At 42.0% G+C, this 25828-nt stretch overlaps 1 protein-coding gene across 1 annotated transcript; it reads left to right on the top strand.

Annotated features, from left to right (window-relative positions):
* Positions 1-1109: 1109 nt before the first annotated feature.
* synpo2la (synaptopodin 2-like a) lies at positions 1110-24050 on the top strand. The gene is made up of 4 exons (XM_034184815.1): positions 1110-1497; positions 15476-15627; positions 16190-16899; positions 21407-24050. Exons 1-4 carry the CDS (start codon positions 1396-1398, stop codon positions 24028-24030), a joined length of 3588 nt encoding a protein of 1195 aa, XP_034040706.1. The 5' UTR covers positions 1110-1395; the 3' UTR covers positions 24031-24050.
* Positions 24051-25828: the final 1778 nt, after the last annotated feature.

The following is a 25828-nucleotide window of genomic DNA, read 5'->3' as shown; positions in this document are numbered from 1 at the left end:
GTGAGGCGGCAGCGCCCTCTGGTGCCTGGAGCCCGCACTCCAGACAGGGCGCCCTCTGGTGGTGGTGGGCCAGCAGTACCTCCTCTTCAGCGGCCCACACAACAGTATTGACATGTAAAAGTCTAAACCCTGAATATGACGTTTTTTTCAGATTTTTAAGAAAAACCTGTCTTATATTCAGAACAATGCCATACACCAAAAAATAATTATATTAAAGAGATAAATCACAATACAATTTTAATTTTGCTTTTAAATCTGTGTGAAAGTGTATTTATTATTACTATTATTATTCCATGGTTGCATAACATATGTGTGTTTTGTGGCTCAAATGTCAGACTATTGTTCAGACGGCCCTCTATAGCTGCTACCAGAGCCATGGGCTTGGCTCGGTGCTAGAATGTTGAGTCCATTTGAGACGGATGAAAGTACAAATGTGGATGGATTAGTCCACAGACAGAGACAGCATTAATGTATCACTGATTTTCCAACAAATGACTCGAGTAGAAGAAGGGGTCATGACAGCTCTGACCCCAAATACCCAGGAAACCTCATACTCAGTATGTGTAACATCTGTCCACCATCTTCACACGGTATCTGCTTTTAACAAGCCTGGATTCTTTCTGAATGTCACAATTTGTCACACCAAGATTTTCACAAAACACATAAGTGGATGGCTCATTTCTCCCTTAGCACAACTTATTTTCTGTGCAGTGCTTGCTCCAAGATGACACTATGCAAAAACGAGCCATAAATTTGATCTAGTCATCTTTCATAAACACCTCTTGATATAAAATGACAGTGGGGCGTAATTAAGACTAAGAATTTTGTCTCTGCTAAAGGTCAGTGATGACCTCAGTGCTGTAAAACCGGCAATGAAACGGTGTCATTTAGGTGTTATGAACCTTAGCTTCCCCTCACTTTGCAGAGAAGCAGGCAGAGCGGTGTAGGTGATGTCCTATTTTTGGAGGGGCTATCAGCGACCTACTGGTATAGGTCTGAGTGACAGGACAAGTGTTGTGTTGGACCCTCCCCTTGCTCGTTTGAGGCAAGCATTCTTCAGTGTAAGCAGACCCCCCACCTCAAATCATATTACTCTCCCATTCTGCCCTTCTCTCTCTTTGCAGTGACGGTTGGCCTGCTCTGGGTATGGGTGGGTGCATGTGCAGGTGTGAGCATTGGCCTTCGTAGACTCGGGGAGAAGGCAGCATCCAGAAAAGAGCAGGTCAGCGCTCTCCGAGGGGGCCCTGACTGACAACCATGGGGCCAATACACTGAGGGCCCCCCCAGGAAAAACAAAAACAAAAAAACAATTAAAAGCCGAGACAACCAGAAAACACTGGTAACCAAGAAACAGAAGACAAGCCAAAGAAGAGAAAATAACGCCAGAGCAGAACCATGGTGGCAGAGGAGGTGATAATTACATTGTCCGGTGGAGCCCCATGGGGCTTTCGACTCCAGGGAGGTGTAGAACATCAGAAACCACTCCAGGTGGCAAAGGTAAGGTGGATTACTGCACACATCATGTGTACAGAAAGAATCAGTAAATCGGCTCAAGGAGTCATTTCATGGATTACTGGCTGGAAACTAAATGTCTTCCTTCTGTGAAAACAGTTCGATTCAATGGTCCAGCTATAGAGGCATCAGTGCGTTAGCTAGACATTTAAGGAGCTGTTAATGAAGCCGAAATGGAACATTGGCAGCAAATGCAGGTTTGTTTGGGGCCTGAATATGAGTCATCATCTCGTTCGAGAATGCAGAGGCGCACAGATGATTGATTGGTTGAACTTTAAACTTCTGTTTCAGAATGTGAGGGTAACCCTTTGGCATACATTTCATTCAGAGTTGCTTCTCTTAATAAACTGTATTCAGCTTTGAGTTAAAGTGCTGCTACACAAAAAGATTAAAATCTGAACTTTCTTGGTTTCCGACAAATAAACTTGATTTGCTCTTGAGCTTTAAACACCAATATGCATATGACCAGAAGATAGAACATTCTACACATATTTTTAGATAATTTTATGTATTTTTCTTCTTTGGAAGCTTATGGATAGTGAACACCAGTTACCCACAACCATGTCTGGTTACACAACTGGATTGGTGCATTTACATCGTATTTAGTGTTCAAGAAACTCACTACAGTCACAACAGCTTGAAATTAAACATCTTACCTGTGATTCATTAAAACACACACACACACACACACACACACACACACGTAAGTTTATATGCCACATGACATTCTTATAATGCAGATTTACATCTAATGGAATACAATTAAATTGTTCTTAAATCTGCACAGCATAGCTTCTTACCTACAAAATGTCAGGAGTCATTAATCTAAACGTTAGCTAAATTAAAAGGCAAAAGATTTAAGATTTCGGTTTCATGCACTCTAAATTTACTCCCTTAATACAACTTCTTAATCTAGAAGAATTTAGTGTCCACATTTGGCATCAATGAAGGAGTTCCCGTTTGAATCTTGAATTCCATTTGAGAAGGTAAAGACTGACATGTCAATCAAAACGAAATAAATGACAAATGGTAAATTAGGCTTCTGGGAAAATCCTTAAATATACATTATTATGTCTACTTGATAAAGCTGAAAATATTAAAATACTTAAATGAACAAAGACTTCATAAAACATTAACATAAGAGTGGCAATAATATAAAGTAAATACTGCAATAGTATACCAGACACTATTGCTTTTCCTTTTTTATTTCCAATCCAGATTTTTCTTGATTTTTGATATGTCACACCATTTCTTTTGTAACACTACTTATAAAAATTTGTATCCTGTGTCAGTCATCTCATGCTCTTAAACTCAGATGTGCTTTGTCACCAAAATCTTTATATAGACAGATTTTATTTCTGGACAGGATAGTTCAGATTTTACCACAGCTCCACAGACACATATGGAGATCAAGACAAACCCGCACATACAAACACACTTTTTTTTAATAATTTTTGGATGAAGAAAAAAAAAAACATTTTGTGCATAACCAGTGTTTAATATATAACAATTTATTATTTTTCTACCTGGAGACATTTTTTTAATCACATTGTGAACAGTGCATAAATGCATGTATCAATCATTTTAAATTTTAAAGCCACTCAGTCATATTATATTTGTGATTGCACAATAAATTTGGAATTATTCTTGAAAAAATGTATACAAGAAAGTCTTTAACAGTTCATTTTTTAAAAAATGTTAATAAAAAGAGCGATTCCTGTCAAATAAACAGAAATTTATTCCACGGCTGTGGTAAAAAGGTATTCCTATTGATTGTATGGATTTCCAGTCATAATATTAATGATAACAAGAGCAAACTGAGATTTCTGACATCCACCAATCCGGATCCGGATCACCTCCAAAATTCAGTGGACTCTTCTATGCCCTAATCAATCTGTGCTGCAAATTTGGTGAGCATCTGTGAAGTAGTTTTGACATAATCCTGCAAAGGTTATACAAAGTGAAATCTTGAGCCAGAATCCAGATCCAGATCACCTCCAAAATTTAATGGAGTCTTCCATAGCCGAACATCTATCTGTGGTGAAAATTTTGTCAAAATACATGTAGTAGGTTTGTCGTAATCCTGCTAACAGACAGACAGAAAATAAATAAATGCCAATGATTTTATTACGTCCTCGGCGGATGTAATAATGAAAAAACATTCAGTAGTAACATTAGGCATGTAGTCCATCAAGCAGTTTTGATAATTGTGTGTACCATAATTTATTTGTGGTTTTCTGTACAAGAAATATGTGTAATATCGATCCTCAAGTCAAATATATGTAACTCTTACTTCTCTTAGGCAAGTCTGTTTTTAAAAAAAAAAGCCTAAAGACTCCAATATTTAGCATCTTAATAAAGTTTGTGCCATGTATTATGAATGCAGCATTGAGCTAACTTGTGCAGAATGTTGTGTTAAGTTCATAAAACAGTCACAGAATACTAAATCACCTTTACAACAGTGGACAGCTGTCTCCGTGTGTGTGCGTGCGTGTGTGTGTGAGTGTGTAAGACCGTCCAGAACACCGTGGTCCAACACCCAGGGAGGTGTAATCATGTCAGTTCTAACACTATGCCACGGCAAACAGGTGTGGAGTGTTTGGGTGTGGGTATCGTGCTCATGCGGTGCCAATGGGATGCACGTTAGTGTGTTTATTTAGTCATATTTATGCATACATTTGTTTTTGCTCACGTGGTGTGGGCATAGCCAGGTAAGAATACTTTAACTGTAATGCAACCATGGGTTTATTGACAGGCTGGATAACTGGCATGGTGTACCTCAAGCAGGCACAGGCCACTTTGACAGGCTAAATGGAGAATTGGGGTTTCATTACAGGGCCACCAGAACAGCTAATTAGATCACTGCAACTCTTCCTATATTCACTGCATTATAAAATATACCTGTCATCAAAAAATTTCTGTCAGCATGGGTGCCATTTTCTTTGAATAACTTAATGGGTGTTCTTTTAATTCATTGTCCAACTTGTTGAATTGATCTGTGGTACTTTAGGGTGGGCAGAACGCCAAGGTCGTGATAGACCTCAGGCACAAATAGCAACGCACCAAATGAAGATGGCCGCTGGCTGACATTTCCAGATATAAGTGTTTGAGTGCCCCACTCAAGCTACAATCTGTGGCGTATGTCTTCAGCAAGATCGAGCTGTCTGGTCTACCACAAACCAAGACAAGGCAGCAAAATACCTCGGCCATCTCATTTTCTTTCATTCCTCCCCATTACTTCCTTACTGTCAAAGTTTATAGTAGTTAATACAAAATAAAATGCAATAGTTAGCTCATATCAAGGTTTATGTTGCGTTAGCTTTTGTGTCAGTGATTATTATACTCATTTTTACATTATCTTAGCTTCATATTGGATTTAGAGTCAGCTAGCCATGTAATAAGTTATCTCCACTTGGAGATAATTTCTTGCCAGTTAGCTTTTCAGACACCTGTTAGCTGTGTAACGAATTATCTCCACTTAGAGATAATTTGGTGACAGTTAGCTTTTCAGATACCTGTTAGCTGTGTAATGAATTATCTCCACTTGGAGATAATTTAGTGACAGTTAGCTGTTCAGTTAGGTTTTATACTTAGTAATCAGTTTTATGTTTAGTTAGCATTGCATTACATAATTTTAGATTTAGTTGGTTTCTTATTTGCTTGATTTTAGAGTCAAAGTTTGAAATAGTTAGCTTTGTAATGGTTTGTGTTCAGTTAGCATTGCATTCAACTAAGCCTATATTCACATAGTATAAGGTTTATAAATGTTTTCACTTAAAGTTGGTTAGATTTTCAAACAGATTTTTATTTCATTAGCTTTACAGTACAGTAGATGTTATGTGAGCTTTACATGAATTTAATATTGGAATTTAATTTTAGATGTAGTTAATTTTTTTATTCTGTAAGAGAGTGATGTGCGTCTAACGTGTGCTGGTTGTGAATTGTTCGTCAACTGAGACTTCCTCGGTCAGAAGGAACAGGCCAACTCCAAAGGTGTAGTTCAGAGGGTTTATTGACAGAAATGGAGATGCAGGTACATGGGCATAAGTAGTTTGAGTTCGGGGTATTTGTGTGTGTGATTGTGTGTGTTTGTGTGTGGTTATCTGAAACAGAAAATAATAAACATATGCATTAATAATCATGTAACTGAATCCCATGTAAATAGAGTATAACTGCCTACAGTACTGAGAACATCCCATAGAGGGCACTCTAACGCCAGAAATAAGTGGGAAAACAGCGCTACAATGAATATAAAAGCTGAAGAAACACTAACGATAAAATATACATGAACTGTGGTATATAAAGATAAATAGGTAAACATTGACAACTTAGTGTTGTGTGTTGGGGGGTGTGGCTGGATATTTTGGTGTTCTTTTCTTTTCTTTGCTCTCCAGGTGGCATGTGAACTGATTTGTCTGTGGAGAAGGTGCTGGCTGAAGAATCCTTCACCCTCATCAACATCATGTGTAGCACCTGTGAATGGTGCTCACATGCAACCTTAAAGACTTTCAGCTGAAGCAGATAATTGGATGGCGTTCTGCATTTAAGTCATGTGTGATTCAAGCAGAACTGCCGGGAACTCGACCTTGTGATGTTCGTTTGTGAGACGCTGAGGACCACGCCTGGGTTTGACACATCGAGCCCGTGAAGCAAGGAAGGGTGAGGACACATGCTGTCAGCACACATCAAAGGTGATTAAGTGTTTAACTAATTATTGATAGTAACTTGGTGTTTTGTTACGCAGTATACTTGAATTGTGATGAGAATTGTGCAGCTTGCTTCTCACTGCTGTGGCGTGCGGATAAGTGATCCTCCACCTGTTGTGAGAAGCTGCTCATTTGCATAAAGTTAAAAAATACAGACCTGAATGTGTTGCTCATAGCGTGTGTCTTTTGAAAGATATTAGTTGTAACTGCTGACTTACCTCACCTCTTCTTTGCTTCGCAGAGAGTCGGTTTGTCGTGTCCACCTGGGGGGTGTTTGGCGGTGGTAGTGGGTCCAGGAGCGCCGGGCTTCGAGCCTCTTGGGCGCTGGAGAGCGTGCCAGCCTTCACTCCACCAGAAAGACGCCGTTTTAGTTTGTACACATTATTATGCACCAAAGAGGGTGAAAAATAAATTGTTCTGTTTTGGAACCGCTTTCTGGTTATTTTTAGCGCTGGGTTCCGTCAGACGCAGGTCCGCTCCTCAACCCGCGTCGACACATAACACTTAGAATTAAGTTTAAGTCTAGGATGGCTATTCTTAGAGCGCATATTCAGCGTGGCCATTATGGCCCCCTGCAATAGCAGTGGAAAAAAAAACAACACGAGGTAAACTTAATACACTCAGGCTAACAACAATGAAATGCCCAAATTTACATGTTAATAACTATACTTACATCATATGGATGCACACGGCACTTATACACACAAGATTAGGATTGGATTAATCTGGGATGCCCCTGTATTTGTGAAACAAATACACACATACAGAAGTCCACTAGTCTGGGGCGGCGCTGCTCGAATCGTCAGGCATTTCCGGAAGCATCACCAGTTTGGTTACTGGGCGAATGTAGGTACTGTCTCTAACCGTCACCTCCGCTGCTCGAACAACACCATCTGTCCCAGGGAAAACCTTGGAAATGGTTCCAATGGGCCACAGTCCTCTGGGAAGATTGGAGTCTACGATCATCACAATTTGTCCAACAGCAGCATTATCAGTTGATTTCATCCATTTCTGTCTCAGCTGGAGTCCGGGAAGGTAGTTCTGGATAAACCGTTTCCAAAAATGATCACTGATAATCTGACTATGTTTCCATCTACAGTTGGACAGGGCATCATGAGGGCCATACACAGCTTGTGGTAATCCTGCATCACGCCGCCCCATTAACAGAAGGCAGGAGTCTGTGTCAAGGCTAGGGAGAAGGTCTAAGTGAACACATCTGGTTGTGAGGCATTTGTAAATGATCCCCCAGCGTTTCTCTCTCCTACGTCCAATCTTGACCAGGTATGGATCAAAACAATCCACTCCTGTAGACCAGAATGGGGGTTTATACAGTCTCAGTCGAGCTGAGGGGAGGTCAGCCATCTTGGGTGTATCAGGTGAGGCGCGCCATTTCCTGCAGTCCACACACTGGTACTGATGTTTCTTGATAGCCTGACGCCCTCTGAGAATCCAGTATGTGCGGCGTATCTCTGCATAGTCTCTCTGCACCTGGATGAAATAGCTTAGAATCGTAGTGCCTTATGATGAGCTGAGTCAGGGGATGATCAGGCGCCAAGACAACTGGATGGATGCTGTCAGGGTCTACGTCGGTGACTTAACGCAGGCGGCCTCCCACTCTGATCAGTCCACTGAGGTTGGTATACTCAGGAGAAAGGGCACTGAGCTGACTACTTGAGCATATAGAGTTACCTGCTTGGAGGGCTTGGACCTCCTCTGGGAAGCTGTCATTCTGTGCAGAGTGAAGCAGCTGAGTCTCTGCTTCTATACGCTCAGTAGCTGAGAAAGATGTGGCAGCCGCCCCATGCAGGGATTTGTGAGTTGCCAGGGTCAAGTCCTCTAAAGACGTGTACTGCGCTGGATCTGGCAAGCTTTGAGATACAGATGTGAAGCTACAGAATGTGGTCTTTCTGAGTTTGTCGCTGCCACTGTCTAGAAACTCTGTTGGGGGCTTAGGCCAGGATTCAGGAGTCTGTGAGAGGAAATGTGGGCCCTGTGACCAGCGGCTGGAGACAGTGAGCTCTGACAACTGTTTCCCTCTGGTGATGTCATCCGCTGAATTCTCCTCTGAGGTTACATACCTCCATTGTTCTGGAGAGGTCAGCTCCTGTATCTCACAAATCTGAGTCCCCACAAAAACTTTGTACCTGCAGGAGCTGGACTGGATCGACTGTAGCACTGTAGTGGAATCGGTCCACAGATAGACAGCGTGCAGAGGTAGTGAAGGTTCAGTTTGGAGAAGATTGGGCAGTTGAGCACCAGTCACTGCCGCACACAGTTCTAATCGGGGCACTGACAGCTGTTTGCGGGGTGCTACTCTGGAGCATGCCGAAGGAGGTGGAGATGTGAGGTTTCTGGTCTGTGATTCTGAGGTATGACACAGCTCCATAGGCCCTCTCAGAGGCGTCGCAAAAGATGTGAGCCTCGTATGCAGCACTACTGACATCATGAGGAGGAGCATAGCAGCGGGGGATGGTAATGTGCTGGAGATTGGACAGCTCTTCCTCCCATTCCAGCCATGACCGAAGAAGATTTCCTTCAATGGGCTCGTCCCATCCTCTCTCTGTGTTCCATAAGGCCTGCATAATAAACTTTGCTCTCGTGGTGTAGGGGCAGATATAACCCAATGGGTCATACTGACTGGGCAGTACTTTGTAGACATTACGCAGTGTGACAGTTATGTAGGCTACAGGCTGGTGTTTGTATTCCAGGATGTGAGTAGGGCAGTGCCAGCTTAGACCCAGTGTCGACTCCTGTGGATCAAGGCTCTTAAAGTTAAGCCACAGTTCACAGCTGTCTGACCTGGCAGTGCTGGGCAGATGAGAAACCACGTCGGGAAGGTTGCTTGCCCACTGGCATATCTCAAATCCACCTTGTAGGAGAAGATCTCTCATCCGGTCTATGAGTGACCTGGCCTCTTGTGGGTTGCACAGGGTCCACGTAGAAGGCAGTGTGGACAGAGTTGTAGCTGTCCTGGTGGGTGTCTCTGTGCTCCTTCACGTGGCTCTGAAGCGCGAATGTAGCACAGCAGGGGCTACATGTGGTCCCGAAGGGCAGGACTCTCCACTCATAGACATCTGGGGGTCTCTCTGTTTCACCATCCCTCCACAGGAACCGGAGTAGACTGAATAGATTTAAAAATTCATTCGTCCCCATGTCTATTAAATTGTTAAACAATAATGTTTAAAATTGGAATTATGCAATATTTATGGTGTTTCTCCTGACTCCTGTCATGTTAATTTGTTATGGATGTGGTTGTGTTTTTATCTGTATTGTTTGTTTTCTCTTTTCTTGTAAGGCACCTAGCATGAGTCCAAGACAAATTTCCCTGAGGGGACAATAAAGTGTATCGTATCGTATCGTATCGTAACAGGGGACAGTATTCAGGGAGCAGGCGGACCTGGTGAAACATGGCTTTTATGTCTCCGCTCACAGCCACTGGATACTGTCGGAAGCGGAGTAATATGCCCAGCAGCGTAGGTCCCAGTGGAGGTCCTGGCAGGAGGTAGTGGTTGAGGATGGTTCCCTGGAACTCAAAGGAGCAGTTAAAGACCACTCGAGCTTTGTTGTTGTGATGTACAATGTGGTGTGGTACATACCAAGATTCAGTAGAGCTGTGAACCTCTTCTGGAGTCAGCTTCACCACATAAACAGAGTCCACCAACCTCTTAATCTCCTGGTTGTATGTTAGAGCCAGGTCAGGATTCTTCATTAACTTGCACTCTGTGGATCACAGAAGGCCTTTAACTACCTCAGGTGAAACATGCATCTGAGGAAAGTCCCTCTTCCTGCCACAGACGGTGTACATCCTGGTGCAGGGCCTCCGTTGGAGAAAGGCATATGTTCAGACACTGCGCCTCCCCTTGCTGTGTAGGCATACTGCTGCTTGGACCCTGGATGGCCCATCCCAGCTTGGTGCAGACACTGACAGGCCCCTGGGCTGGGGCACGCAGGACAGGACGGATGGTAGTTATGAGGTGAGCATTATCAGAGCCAATTGACACTAAGGGCTGTATCTGATGGAATCCCTCAAGCTGGACTTGTTGCAGGTGGTGGTATTTCTCCTTTAAGAGCTCTGCTGGACACAACTGCTCAGCTAGGCTGAGCTGTTGGGCAGTAAAGGCACGTACAATCTTGTAGCATGACTTTGGCCTGGCTTTTGGGGGACACCTGAAATGAGACATAGCCCCCTTTTATCTGGATAACGTCGTGACGGATAGTGCGCAGAGATAAGGTTTCTTCTTCCTGTGATAAGCCTAGTGACTTAACTGCCGCTGGAAGTATAATGGTTTTCTCTGAGCCGTCCTCAAGGAGCGCAAATGTATTCAGGGATTTCCTCTGGTGGTGTAACTGGATGGGTACAACCTTGAGCATTACACGGCCAGAATGACTGAGAGAATCCAAGAATACTCTTCCTGTGCTCACAGTTAGGATGTTAGGGTCCCGCCTCTTAGCTTCAGCCAGGTCATGCAGCACTAATAAGTGCTGTTCTCCACGGGTGCTGCAAGGTTTCTTGAGAGTGCACTGCACGGGAGTGTGTTTACGGCCACAACGCCAACATCTGGATTTCTCTTTCAACCAGGAGGTCACAGCTTTGAGATCTAGCTTCTTAAATTCTATGCAGCCACTAAGATAATGCTCCGTCCCTTCACAGTATGGGCAATAAGGCTTAAACTTCTGTGTCTTCTTAGAGGCGGAGGGAGGAGCAGATTGTACCTTAGTGTCTGGTTTGGGCTGCGTTTGAGTTACTTTGCTGATTGCTCAATCTTACGAGTAACCAAGTTACATTACTCGTTACCTTATTAGTTACAATACTTATTAGTTGCAAGTTTTCGGCAGATTCTAATAAAGTAATTGCATAATGCTGCTAATGAAGTAACTGCATAAAGCAACTGTATAAAGCAACTAAAAAAGTAACTAAAAAAGTAACTTGTCAAAGTTACTTTTCACAACACTGTTCATAGCTTTCATTATATCGCCCCAAGATGCTTCCATCTGATCCCATCTGCCCTTTCCTTTCTTGTCGGATTCCTCTGAACTGCTGCTGGTTGAAGATTCTGACTCCTCTGGATCAGGTAGGTCATGCTCATACTCCGCCAGATGTCCCGGAAGCTTCCTGCTCCTGCGTGGACGGGGACTATGCTCTGGACCCTTCTCCTGAGTAGTTTCATCTTGTAAAATCGCCATTTTGTCTCAGCCAATAAGCATCCGGCTCGGAGGACCACTTTTAAGAGAGCGATGTGTGTCTAACGTGTGCTGGTTGTGAACTGCTCGTCAACTGAGACTTCCTCAGTCAGAAGGAACAGGCCAACTCCAAAGGTGTAGTTCAGAGGGTTTATTGATAGAAATGGAGATGCAGGTACATGGGCATAAGTGGTTTGAGTTCGGGGTATTTGTGTGTGTGTGATTGTGTGTGTTTGTGTGTGGTTATCTGAAACAGAAAACAATAAACATATGCATTAATAATCATGCAACTGAATCCCATGTAAATAGAGTATAACTGCCTGCAGTACTGAGAAAATCCCATAGACGGCACTCTAACGCCAGAAATAAGTGGGGAAACAGCGCTACAATGAATATAAAAGCTGAAGAAACACAGTAACAATAAAATATACATGAACTGTGGTATATAAAGATAAATAGGTAAACATTGACAATTTAGAGTGAAGTTTAAGTCTAGGATGGCTATTCTTAGAGCGCATATTCAGGGCAGCCAATATGGGCCCCTGCAGTAACAGTGAAAAAAACAACACGAGGTAAACTTAATACACTCAGGCTAACAACAATGAAATGCCCAAATGTACATGTTAATAACTATACTTACATCATATGGACGCACACGGCACTTATACACACAAGATTAGGATTGGATTAATCTGGGATGCCAACATCACTCTTAGGATGCTGCTCTCACATCGGCAGCCAGACAGGAGTGAAGTGAAAAGCAACGGGGGTGAGAGGAACTACAAAGATCAGGTGCATTCTGGTTAACGAAGTTCTAACATTGGGCACAGACTTTTAACATATTCATTTTATTTTTGATTTTTGTTAGGCTTTTAATTAATTATCAGTTAGTTTTAGATTCATTTTTCTTTTCATTTCATGGCCAGAGGTTTGTGGGTTTACTTCCACCAAAGCATTCCCTTTGGTGCAAAATTTGTATATATTTTGCAAGTGGTTTTTCTGGTTTTCATGCATATTAATAGGGTTAGCAACACTAGTCAAGGAATAAAACCATTCACACAGTGAGAAACCACAGGAAGGTGTTGACTGATAAAAACATTACCAACAAGAGCAATCAGAGATTTCTGACGTCCGCGAATCCGGATCCGGATCACCTCCAAAATGCAGTGGAGTCTTCCATGCCCTAATACTGTGATGCAGATTTGGTGAGAATCTGTAAAGTAGTTTTGAAATAATCCCTCAAAGGCTATATTAAGGGAAATCTTTATCCAGAATCTGAATTTGAATCATCTCCTAAATTCAGTGGAGTCTTCCATGCCCTATCTGTGGTGCACATTTGGTGAGAATCAATGAAATAGTTTTGATGTAATCCTTCAAAGCCTATATAAAAGGAAATCCTGATCCAGAATCCGGATCCAGATCTGGATCACCTCCAAAATTCAGTGGAGTCTTTCATGGCCTAATATGTGTCGTTGAAAATTTGGTGGGAATCTGTGAAGTAGTTTTGATGTAATCCTTCAAAGCCTATATAAATTAAAACTTGATCTGGAATCCGGATCTGGATCACCTTCAAAATATAATGGAGTCTTCCATGGCCTACTATGTATCTGTATTGAAAATTTCGTCAAGATCCGTGCAGTAGTTTTGATGTAATCCTGCTAAAAGTATTCCTTTAAATCATATATAAAGAGAATCTTGATCCAGAATCCAGATCCGGTTCACTTCCAAAATTTATTGGAGTCTTCCATGGGCTAATATGTGTCCACGGTGAACATTTTGTCAAAATCCGTGCAGCAGTTTTGACATAATATTGCTGAAAGTAATCCCTATCTGTGGTGAAAATTTTGTCAAAATACGTGCAGTAGTTTTGATGTAATCTTGCTAATAGACAGACAGACAGACAGACAGACAAATAAATAAAAAAATGTTGATTTGATTATGTCCTTGGCGGACATAACAAGGGAAAAAATTAAATAGGGAAACAAGAATTTAAGATTATATATGGTGTAATATTGTTTCATCTCTTCATTACTCTTTATATTTTAAACAAAAAAAAAAAAAAAAGTATTCCAGACTGTACTGTACGGACCGTACGGACCGTATTGACCATATTGTACGGTCAATACGGACCGTATTGACCATATAAATAAATAAATAAATACTGTAGAGGACTGTATTTCCTCTACAGTCCAAGTGTAGAGGAAGATCAGACTACTCTACAGCCTGAAATGCACAAGATTATGTCAGTTCATTTTCATTACGAGAAAAGGCTAATGTGATTAACCCATTAGCACATTATCAAACTAATAGGGCTGTCTACTCTGACGTCACTGATGACGTGCCATGTTTTAATACAGTAGACTGTAGGGCGCTAACGCAGAGCCATTTCAAGATATATAAACAACAGAAAAATAAGAATAATGCCAAGGTGGCAGTGCAGGTTCATAGGTGGTGCATTAATTTGTCTAGATTACAAATATCAAGTTTCTGGTCATATCTAGCACTGGCTTGTGGTGGCAGTTCATCGTAATGTTGGTATGACATTGTAATGCCACTGTTGTGCTATTAATATGAACCCTACGGTCACACTGGCTACAAATGAGGGTGACAAGCAGTTTGCGTTTGTTGCTTCATGGGCGTGACCAGCTTGTGGTTACTCTGTGTTAATGTGCACAATGTTTATGATAGAATTATAAAGGACGGAAAACCCGACTGTTAGTTTTTCCTTCATGCTTGACTGCGTAACAGAACCAAAGTTTGCTTGATTTGTTTAATTCTACCATCTTTTACAGTGACGCTCTTGTATCGCCAGTTAGTATACTATCATTTCCACAAGATGTGTATTTCTGAGCATTTTCCACCATCTTGATGTATTTTGTTCAGGCGAGTAGCCACCTGACATCACGTTGGCTTTTTACTCAGATTGGCAGTCGCTGTATTGTGTTGCTCAGCATTTGCAAAAAATAGCCTTCTTGTCTATTTTGGCCCCGCCTAGCTGGCGGCATAGCGACAGTTGTGTTGTCGATGGAAAACACTCACTCTGACTGAAAATGAATGGCATGTCATCACTTTGCCTCTGTATTTAACTAATGTGACCATAAGGTTAGTGCTTCACATTAGCTGCCACACCCCTGGTGGCCAAAGTGGGAACTCTATATGCTTAAAAATGGCATGTTATCACATTTGTGTTGTATCATGCCAACATTAACTTGGTTGGACACAATAACATGCAAAATATAATTTAAAAGTCCCTTGTCAAAGTGGTTGCTTTTATTGTTCATTAAACACCAGTGTTGGCTTTGTGGTTAGCACTGTTGCCACACAGTGAGAAGGTCCCAGGTTTCCTTCAGACCTGGTCCTTTCTGTGTGGTGTTTGCGTGTGTTCCCTTTGGGTGCTCCGGGTTTTGCCCATTATCAGACACGCAGTTATGTAAAGTATAGCGTTGAATTTATTAGCATTCAGAAATATACTTTTTTTTTATGTTCTTTGATGTTCTTTTTGATGCACATTTCAGAGTGGCCTTTTATTGTGGCCAGCCTAAGGCACACCTGTGCAATAATCATGCTGTCTAATCAGCATCTTGATATGCCACACCTGTGAGGTGAGATTCATTATCTTGGCAAAGGAGAAGTGCTCACTAACACAGATTTAGACAAATTTGTGAACAATATTTGAGAGAAATAGATGTTTTGTGTATAGAAAATTTTTAGATCTTTGAGTTTGGCTCATGAAAAATGGGAGCAAAAGCAAAAGTGCTACATTTATATTTTTGTTCAATGTATGTATATTTCAGCATTATGTTATATGTTAGTGGGTCTGTCCCTTTTTGCCAAATGCGCAAGCTTTATCAAAATCCACTTGCAAATTTAATAGGACATATATTTTTGTATGCGGTTTTTGTGCAAAAAGAACAAATATGCTATATGAAACTATGACTAAGTTGTGAAATGCAGTTAAAGTGACAGATGGAACAAATATCTGCTTTTTCTGTATGTGTCTATTGTATTTCTGGTAAACAAAAGTAAAAATAAACAGATTTATACTTTTTCTATTTTGCTTTTGTCTGATTGTACAGGTACGTAAACGCAGTAAAGCTTGCAGGGCCGGGCTGCGAGAGGCTGATGAGCTGGTGTCCATCAATGATCAGCCGTGTGGAACGCTGTCCCATGCCCAAGCCATGAACCTCATTGACAGCTCCCCGGGAATACTTCACATCCGGGTTAAAAGGTCAAAAGCGGCATTAAAGCCATCCACTCATCCATTTTCTATATCCACTTACTCCAGTGATAGAGCGTGAGGTGGGGTACACCCTGGACAGGACGCCAGTCTGTCGCAGGGCCACATATCCATGGACAAACACATTCACACCCGCACCTATGGTTAATTTAAAATTTCCAATTCACCTAACATGCACGTTTTTGGATGTGGAAGGAAGCTGAAGTACCCAGAGCGAACCCATGCAAACGCGGGGAGAACATGCAAACTCCAGACAGAAAGGCGCCAGGTCGGAATCAAACCAATGACCTTCTTGCTGTGAGGCAACAGTGCCAACCACTAATCCACTGTGCTGGCAGCATTAAATCCACTCTTACAGAAATGGTTAAATAAATAAATCCAAAAGAAATTTAAAAAAATTCACGAGACATAAGCTGTAAAGTCTGAAGATATTTTCACTGGTAAACCTTCACATTTTTTCACCAATATTAAAAACATACAGTATTTTTTTAAAATTTTGTTTAATATTCCATTTTTGAATCCATTTATTTTAATCCCTGTTCTTGTTGTGCAGAGCTCCCATTGGTTTTCACTCTGTGGTGCTTGTGGCCCGTGCTCCATCGCCCCGTATTGACAAAGAATACCGTGCTACTCTGCGTGCTATATCACCCACTCAGCTTCCACACGCACCTGTCCGTGAGGTCCACCGTAGCCGCTCCTCTCTAACCAGTGGTTTGACATCTCCACCGGGTAGTGAGGCTTACTATGCCGAGACTGACAGCGATGCTGATGTGGCGGGTTATGAGAGACAGCGCCGGCAGAAACGGCGAAGCCCCAGTAACTCCACGCCTGGGAAGCAGCCTGGACGGTCCTCACCTGAAGGCGGTGAGACCTCAGAAATGAGTGGCTATGACAGTGCTCCAGATGCACAGGTTTACCCCAATTTGGCAGATGGAGAAGGGGGTGGAGAAGAGTCACTGCCAGGGGTGGCACGAAGGGAGGTGATTTACCAGGCACCTGGTCCAGGATTATGGTCCTCACAGACTTCCACTGAGACCTCTTCTATCATCTCTTCAGCAGACGACCAAGGCCCACGTGATGGACCACAGGAAGAGGACAGTGGCTTCCTGGAGCCAGCCAATGTACCTCTGGTATCACCAGAGAGGGCCAAGGAAGCCTTAATGCTGAAGTCTCGTGACCAGCTTGTGCCAATGGTAGGCCCTTTGAACAAACCCGTTGATGAGGAGCTTTCAACAACATACGTGGAAAAAGCCAAGCAAGCTAGTAAGTATGATTGAGAAAGCACAATTATAATAAAATGGTAGTAACAAGCACTTGTAATGCCATGAATAGGAATAGTGTTTCAGTTAATAATTGTTTGTTCCCCATAAAACTGCCACAAACTAGAGCACTGCGCTTAGAGCACAAACCTCCGTCAACACTAGTTTCCATTCCCACAAATTTTTACCTTGGAAAATATTTTCAAGGTCAAAGTCCCGTTAGAAGTGGCTTTTCTTCAGCTAAAATACGAGTATAATATAAAATAGAGATCAAATGGGCTTTTTAATGTTAAAATCAAATATCCGCTAAATCTGCAATACAGATCAAACTTAGTCTATTAATTGAGAGTGCCAGTAGGCACCCCATTGTCACAACTGAGAATGACTGAGGCACTTTTGACTGAGATATAATGCAAAATGTACACCAAAAGGGCTTTTCAATATTAAATTCAAATGTCCACAAAATCTGCATTTAGGATCAAACTCACTTTCAAATATAAGAGTGACCGGGCATTTTTGATTAAGAAATAATGTAAAATATACATTAAATGGGGTTTTCAATATTAAATTTAAATGGCCACAAAATCTGTAATCTGGGTCAGATCCGGATCCAATTTTGTCAGTCAATAAAGGATACCATCCTACATAATGCTCTCAAATATGAAAGAAACCATTTATTAGTATTTTTCTCAGTAAATATATTTCTAAAGATGCCATTGGCAAGAAATTTTCACAAGATGTCAGTAACAACACAAAATGAAAATAAGGTGCAAAAAGGCACGGAAAGCTAGTATACCATCTGAAATCTATCAGTAATTACAAAGCAGTCCTGCCTCTTGTCAGTCCAAATTAATATGGTAAATGGTCTGCATTTACATAGCATTTCCATTTGAATCTTAAGCTCAAAACACTTTACAATTATGCCTCGCATTCACCCATTCACACAGACGCACTTTCACACTGGATGTCAGCTGGTTTTGGCCTGTAATAAGGTGTCTCATTACCAAGGTGTGACACAAGAATGGGTAACAACAAAGTGCTCTCTCAATATCTTCGCAACCTTATTGTTGCAAAATATACTGATGGCTTTGGTTATAAAACGACTTCTAAACTTCTGAATGTTCCAATGAGCACTGTTTGGGTTATAATCCGAAAATAGAAAGAAGCTCATTTCACCATAAGGTGGCCACAACCAGATGATACTCACAAGATTTCTGACGGAGGAGTGAAAGGAATTATTAGAATTCTCCAAGAGTAACTGAACAATTGTTTCAAAGAAAACATTAAGTAATGCACTCAACCACCATGACCTGTATGCACGCTCACCACACAAATCTCCATTGCTGAGGAAAAAGCATGTTGGAGCTTGTTTACAGTTTGTAACTTAATTTCTGTATTTATTTGTTTTGAATTCTTTGCTTGTATGGATTACTTGAGTTGTTGCCGACACTTGGTGAAAATTTTGTGTCAATAGCACCTTTAGAAATATATTTATTGAGAATAAATAGTGACGTGTTCAATACTTATTTTACCGGTGCTATATATCAGAAAGGGCATTCGGTGTAAAACGTGTGCCAAATCAACATGCAGACCCACCTTGGATCTACTGTGGTGACTTTGAGTGCAAACAAGTGAGCGGCCAAAAGGACTTACTATGTAGCAACGTGAAATCCAGATTGAAACATGCTTCTACAGATTGGCTAACAGGGATTCCCCTTTCGCTGGCCTGGTGGGGTGTTGGTCTCAAGAGTGAGAAGTCTAGTGTTTTAACTCCACTGGAACCACAAAGATGTGTCCCTCAGTTTCATATATATATATATTTATATATATATATATATATACACTCAACAAAAATATAAACGCAACACTTTTGGTTTTGCTCCCATTTTGTATGAGATGAACTCAAAGTTCTAAAACTTTTTTCACATACACAATATCACCATTTCCCTCAAATATTGTTCACAAACCAGTCTAAATCTGTGATAGTGAGCACTTCACCTTTGCTGAGATAATCCATCCCACCTCACAGGTGTGCCATATCAAGATGCTGATTAGACACCATGATTAGTGCACAGGTGTGCCTTAGACTGTCCACAATAAAAGGCCACTCTGAAAGGTGCAGTTTTGTTTTATTGGAGGGGGGATACCAGTATCTGGGTTGACCACCATTTGCCTCATGCAGTGCAACACATCTCCTTCGCATAGAGTTGATCAGGTTGTCAATTGTGGCCTGTGGAATGTTGGTCCACTCCTCTTCAATGGCTGTGGGAAGTTGCTGGAAACGCCAGCGAATGTGAGCATTTGCCCACTCAAGTCAGTTACGACGACGAACTGGAGTCGGGTCGAGACCCCGATGAGGATGACGAGCATGCAGATGAGCTTCCCTGAGATGGTTTCTGACAGTTTGTGCAGTAATTCTTTGGTTATGCAAACCAATTGTTTCAGCAGCTGTCCGAGTGGCTGGTCTCAGACGATCTTGGAGGTGAACATGCTGGATGTGGAGGTCCTGGGCTGGTGTGGTTACACGTGGTCTGCGGTTGTGAGGCTGGTTGGATGTACTGCCAAATTCTCTGAAACGCCTTTGGAGACGGCTTATGGTAGAGAAATGAACATTCAATACACGAGCAACAGCTCTGGTTGACATTCCTGCTGTCAGCATGCCAACTGCACGCTCCCTCAAATCTTGCGACATCTGTGGCATTGTGCTGTGTGATAAAACTGCACCTTTCAGAGTGGCCTTTTATTGTGGGCAGTCTAAGGCACACCTGTGCACTAATCATGGTGTCTAATCAGCAACTTGATATGGCACACCTGTGAGGTGGGATGGATTATCTCAGCAAAGGAGAAGTGCTCACTATCACAGATTTAGACTGGTTTGTGAACAATATTTGAGGGAAATGGTGATATTGTGTATGTGGAAAAAGTTTTAGATCTTTGAGTTCATCTCATACAAAATGGGAGCAAAACCAAAAGTGTTGCGTTTATATTTTTGTTGAGTGTATATATATATATATATATATATATATATATATATATATATATATATATATATATATATATATATATATATATATATATATATATATATATATATATATATATAAAAGTAGACCTATTTTCAGTCCAGTGTGTGTAACCTGAACACTGACCCTGTGCTGGTACAACATTTTGTGTTTAGGTTGCCTAGCCTTCGTCTCTTCAGTGCAAATTAGCTGTACTTCTTTAGATGTTGACAACAATCAGCTTCACTCATCAAAGCACCAGAGGCTATACTGACACTACCCAGGACAGGTCCGCCCTCCCTTGGAGCTTTATTCTAGGGGTATGGGACAGGTCACCTGCTTGGGATGACAAGTTCAGAATGCTCTCTATAATGGAGGCTACTCGTTTAATTTTTAGGCAAGAGAAAGTCTTTTTGGATTGGGAGTATAAGGCTCACACAGTGACAGTGATGTCAGTGCATTTTTTATTTCTAGCACAAAGGGGCTGCAGTGTTTGCACTCATGGAACCTTCAGTGTTTACAGTACAGAAACCATCTGTGGTTTTACAAGAAAGAAATATAACAAAAAATATCACAAAGCTTGAATTTAATTTAGAAAAGACCTACCTAGATGCCAAGTGCCTACCATGACCAAACTTTATTTAATAAAATTTGTAATTCTGCCTTCTGCCTCATACATAATAAGACCAGGATGTAGACATGAATATTTATGGTCAATAGGTTGAGTTGAGAACATAAATGAATGTGTTTGCCAATGCTGGTTCCAGGTTTACGGAGGATTTTTATGTTCTCCTTAAGGTCAGCCTTCTATAAAAATTAAGAATTTTATTGACATGTTGGTGGAATAGAAATATATTACCTGTGGTAATCTAGGTTAGCTAGATTAGCAATTGCCATTTGACATTCTCCTTGTAATCACCCACAAAATGCCTCTTTCCATTAGCTTGCAGATATATTATTCAATACTAGAGGTCTTGGTAAATGTCTGCTGTACCTGCATTAATGCTATTGTACCTGTAGTAACAGTAAATGTCAACCAGGTGGAGATATTACTCCATTTCAAGAACCTTGAGACACAATGATGATCAACCTGTTATTTATGGCAGTATATATGTAAAAGCATATATTAAAACGTAATAACATGCATATTCATCCTTCACCTGCCAGGTTATCTTGAAATTATCTAGAAGTTCTTTTGCTGTGTGGACAGCAATGGTATTGTTGAACGCATGGTGATCAGTCTGATTTTAGATGTTTTTTGTCAAAGCTTGTTTTTTGTATAAAATTCTTAACAGTAGCACTCACAATTCCCTAATCTGTCCAAAGCATGTAATATGATTGGAACATACAATATGCCATGACTGAAACCTACAGTATACAGAAAGATTTTTTTGTTTAAGGTTTACAATATTCAATTGGATTATTTGTAGTGTGTGATTCTCTTTCTCCAATTATGTGTTATGTTATTATGTTGTCATCCCTAATAGCTATGGATTTTACACTTTGCAGAATTGAATAGAGGGGAAACATTGCAAGACAAACATGTAAAAGAAGCTAAAAGCAAGTGTCGAACAATTGCATCCCTCCTGACTGATGCTCCCAACCCTCACTCCAAGGGAGTGCTGATGTTCAAGAAGAGACGACAGCGTTCCAAAAAGTACACCCTCACCAGCTTTGGCAGTGTGGATGAAGATCAGTCCCAGGATTCACAGGAAGAGGATGGTGTGTTGCCAGGCAGCGAATCAGAATTTGATGAAGATGGCTTTTCATCGGCTCCTGACCCAACTTGGGACAGTGACTATTTGGATATGCTAGAAAAGAGGGCAACAGCAAGGGTTGAAGGTCGTGGGGACGGAACAGAAGATGCTCCTAGTCCTGGGTTGAGTGACACCACAGGCAAGGGCGCACAGTTATTTGAGCAGCAGCGAAAGAGAGCTGCTGAGCATGCCAAGAAAGTAGAAGCAGCACAGCCTCAAACACCTCCACAATCTGAAGTCCAGGAGAAAATCCCCATGCATCAGTTGCAACCAGAGATACTCCATCCACAACAGATGATACAACCTATCACTTCAGTCCAACAGCAAGAGTTACAGCCTATTCTTTCCCAAGCTACAATTCCACTTTCTGCCACAGCTCATGGTGTGGCTCACGGGGATCGATTATACTCTGCAGTTAGCACAGCAAGCATGACAATGTCACCTCCATCTGTGCCTCCCAAACCAGCCACTGCCTCTATGACCATTCTGGCAAGTCCTTCACCACCAGCTGAGACACCATTACCAGAACTACCTGCTAGTAATGTTCTCAACAGGACTGCGCGTCCTTTCACACCAGGATTCATAAGTGTTCGATCTGCAACTACCCCCGTTACCTTCCGTCCACCTGTCACAAAGCCGTCCCAGCAACCTGCCTCAGAAGCTATTGTGCCACCACCATTCTCTACTGCCTCAGAGCTATCCATTAATGCTATTTCATTAACATCACAGCTGCCCACTGGTCCTCCATCAGTGCTCTCTGTGTCACCCTCTCTACCGAGAAGTCCCTATGCCCCCATGCCAGATACTACTGTTATTTCAGTCCCTCCATCCTTATCTACATCTGCAAACACGTCAGCCCAAATGATAAATACTACTACTCCAACTCCAATGTCAAATGTACCCACAGTGTCTGTGCCTTCAGTACCTTCTGCTCCACATGTACCACTGGCTCTAGCCCCTGTTCTTGCTGTACACCAAGCTCAAAGTCCATCTAATGTGGCTGAGCCAGTCCCTTCGGACAATGTGGCAGCTTTTCAGCCATCTCCAGTTCAATTCCCCTCTGTACCTGTAGCTCCTGTGTCTGTAATTTCCCAGGCAGAAGCTGCAGCCCCAACTCCTATTCTTGGACCAAGAGATCGCACAGGAATCTTGCTGGAAGCACGTCGACGTGGTGGGAAACCCAAACCCATGTTCAATGTCCCAGAGGTCAAGAAAAACTCTCCCAATCCTGAGCTGTTGTCTATGGTGCAGAACCTGGACGATAGGTCTGTCCGACACAGACAATCTCTTTCTGAGGACTATTATGGTGGCACAGAGGAAGCTAAAAATCGTGAGAACGACTCTGGAAGGATGCCTCCTCCAGTGGCACCGAAGCCCCGGGTCATCCATGACACACCGCAACTTCTTCAAGCAGAGGGGAAGGGTGCACAACTGTTTGCCCGCAGGCAAAACCGCATGGGTATGTATGTGGTGGACGTCCAGCCACAGACTCCCTACCAGCGTGAAGTGGCCTCACACAGTTCCTCCCAACTGCCTGATTCCCCTCTCAGGCCTTCACTCCCCCCTCAGTTTAAATACTCCCCAAATGTTCGTGCCCCTCCACCAATTGGATACAATCCCCTTCTGGTACCTTCAATTCCTACAGGGCCTCAAAAAGAAAAAGGCAGGGTAGAATGCAAGGGTAGACCAGGCACCCATCGGGAGGGCATCAAGGCTCTGGATTTCATTAGAAGGCAGCCCTACCAGCTCAATCCTGCCATGTTCAACTATGTAGGCAGTGCTGCTAATCTGTCAGCCATGCCCTCTCATCAGACTCACAGGCAGCAACAAAGTGGCTATACAACAATGGTGGGTAGTTCACTAACCTCACCAAAACAGGTTCCCGTCAAAACAGCACGTGTCTATGAGATCAAACGATTCTCTACACCCACACCCATGTCAGCTCCCACTTTGGCACCCAAAGTCATTGCACCACGTTCAGCCACCACCCTCGGAGAACGTCTGAGTCACTCTGACATGACCTCTCCACCTCCCGCGCCTTTCACATCAGACTACAACCACTTCTCAAAACCAACACCAGCCAATGCATCAACCTTAGTTTCACCTTCCTCCCACCAAGGTGGTCTGCCCAGCCTGCCAAAATTCTCTGGTATCTCTATTCCCAATCCTGTGCCCACTGCAATCCCTACACCTTATAGTCCACTATCACACACCTCAGGGCTCCAGGCAGCTAAGCAGTTCCAGAGTGCCCCTGAACTGAATATACTTGCCTCTTTGCCACCAGTCAAGGTCAATGTAATCCAGGCTCCCAAACCACGTTTTGTTGCCACCAAGGGAGGCATTCAGCCCCATATCTGGAGGCCGGGGGCAATGTGAGCAACAATGAATCAGTCACTACAAAATTTGGACACTTACATGCACAACCAGGTTCAAATTCAGGATACATTTGAAATTTAGAAAGCACTTTTTAAAGTTGCCTGATGAAATTTTTGACATTTAATGTTGATGTTTCAAATTGCAACCAAACCAATGACCGAAGCTTACCACTCCCTTTCCAAGCAAACCCTCATGTTCTTGCTCGCACTTGTGTGCTTATAACAAAGCTGAAAAACAGACACAACACTGGACTAGACTGTCTGCAAAGCTGAACAAAACACACTGTTGAATGAGATGTCTTGCTACACTTTGCTATAAATCCTACTTTATGTAACATATTGTACTAAATGAGTCTAAATGGCACATAATCCTAATTTAATGACTGGCAAACAATATGATAAAGTTGAAGGGAGGAATAACATGTTTGCTGATAAAACTTTACAGGCTCTGCTGAACTTGGGAGTGTGGATAAATTTCTAAATTTTACAGAATGGTCTGACCCATGTCCTTTTTGAGAACATATATAGAGGATATTGGATGGGCTGCAGTCTGAAGCCTTACCACTACATGTCATAGAAAATTCCATCTGACTGCATTCAGTTGCAATAGTTAGTAAAAAAAAAACAAAATTAAAAAATTCCACATTATAAGTGACATTTTTAAATAGTATGGGAGGTCCTGTGACTTATATTTCAATGGGACTTATATATGAAAAAAATACTGCATTATCATCTATTCCCTCAAGATGGCATCATCTACATCCATGGAAACCTGATCCTGTATACTGAATAAGGTACTGTGATTCACAATCTGCAGTAGAAAATGGCAGCAACGCACCATTAAGCTGGATGCCAACCACTTTAAACAAGAAGAAGAAGAAGCAGCAGCTCTGAATGAGGAAGACATTCCTTGTCTTACAGAATGAGTGAGTTTAGTAAATCATGTTCTCAAACTGAAAGACCACACACTTAAATAAAAAGAGGGAATGTAATTTTCTCAGCACAACACTTGTTTTGATTGTGAGATAAGTACAGCAACAGGAGATCAGCTAGGCTGAAGAAAGGTAAGGTACGGCGCATCTGGAAAGTATTCACAGTGCTGCACATGTTCCGCATTTTATGTTATAGCCTTATTCCAAAATGGATTAAATTAATTTTTTCCTCAAAATTCTACACATAATACTCCATAATGATGATGTCAAACACATTTTTTTTTTTTTTGCAAATTTATTTAAAAAAAAAAAAAAAAAAAAATCACATGTACATAAGTATTCACAGCCTTTGCCATGAAGCTCAAAATTTCCACTGATCATCCTTGAGATTTTTCTACATCTGAAATGGAGACCACCTGGGGTAAATTCTGTTGATTGGACATCATATGGAAAGGCGCACACCTGTCTACATATAAGGTCCTGCAGTTGACAGAGCATGTCAGAGCACAAACCAAGCATGAAGTCAAAGGGATTGTCTGTAGACCTCTGAGACAGGATTGTCTCCAGGCACAAATCTGGGGAAGGGTACAGAAACATTTCTGCTGCTTTGAAGGTCCCAATGAGCACAGTGGCCTTCAACATCCCTAAATGGAAAAGGTTTTGGCCCTTCTAAACTGAGCGATCAAGGAGAAAGGCCCTAGTCAGGGAGGTAACTAAGAACCAGATGCTCACTCTGTGAGACCTCTAGCATTCCTCTGTGGAGAGAGGAGAACTTTCCAGAAGGACAACCATTTCTGCAGCAATGCACCAATCAGACCTGTATGGTAGAGTGGCCAGACAGAAGCCACATGGCAGCCCAGCTGGAGT

This window comes from Thalassophryne amazonica, chromosome 13 (genome assembly GCF_902500255.1).
Source record: "Thalassophryne amazonica chromosome 13, fThaAma1.1, whole genome shotgun sequence".
NCBI lineage: Eukaryota > Metazoa > Chordata > Actinopteri > Batrachoidiformes > Batrachoididae > Thalassophryne > Thalassophryne amazonica.
This window is presented reverse-complemented; position numbering and strand designations above follow the sequence as displayed.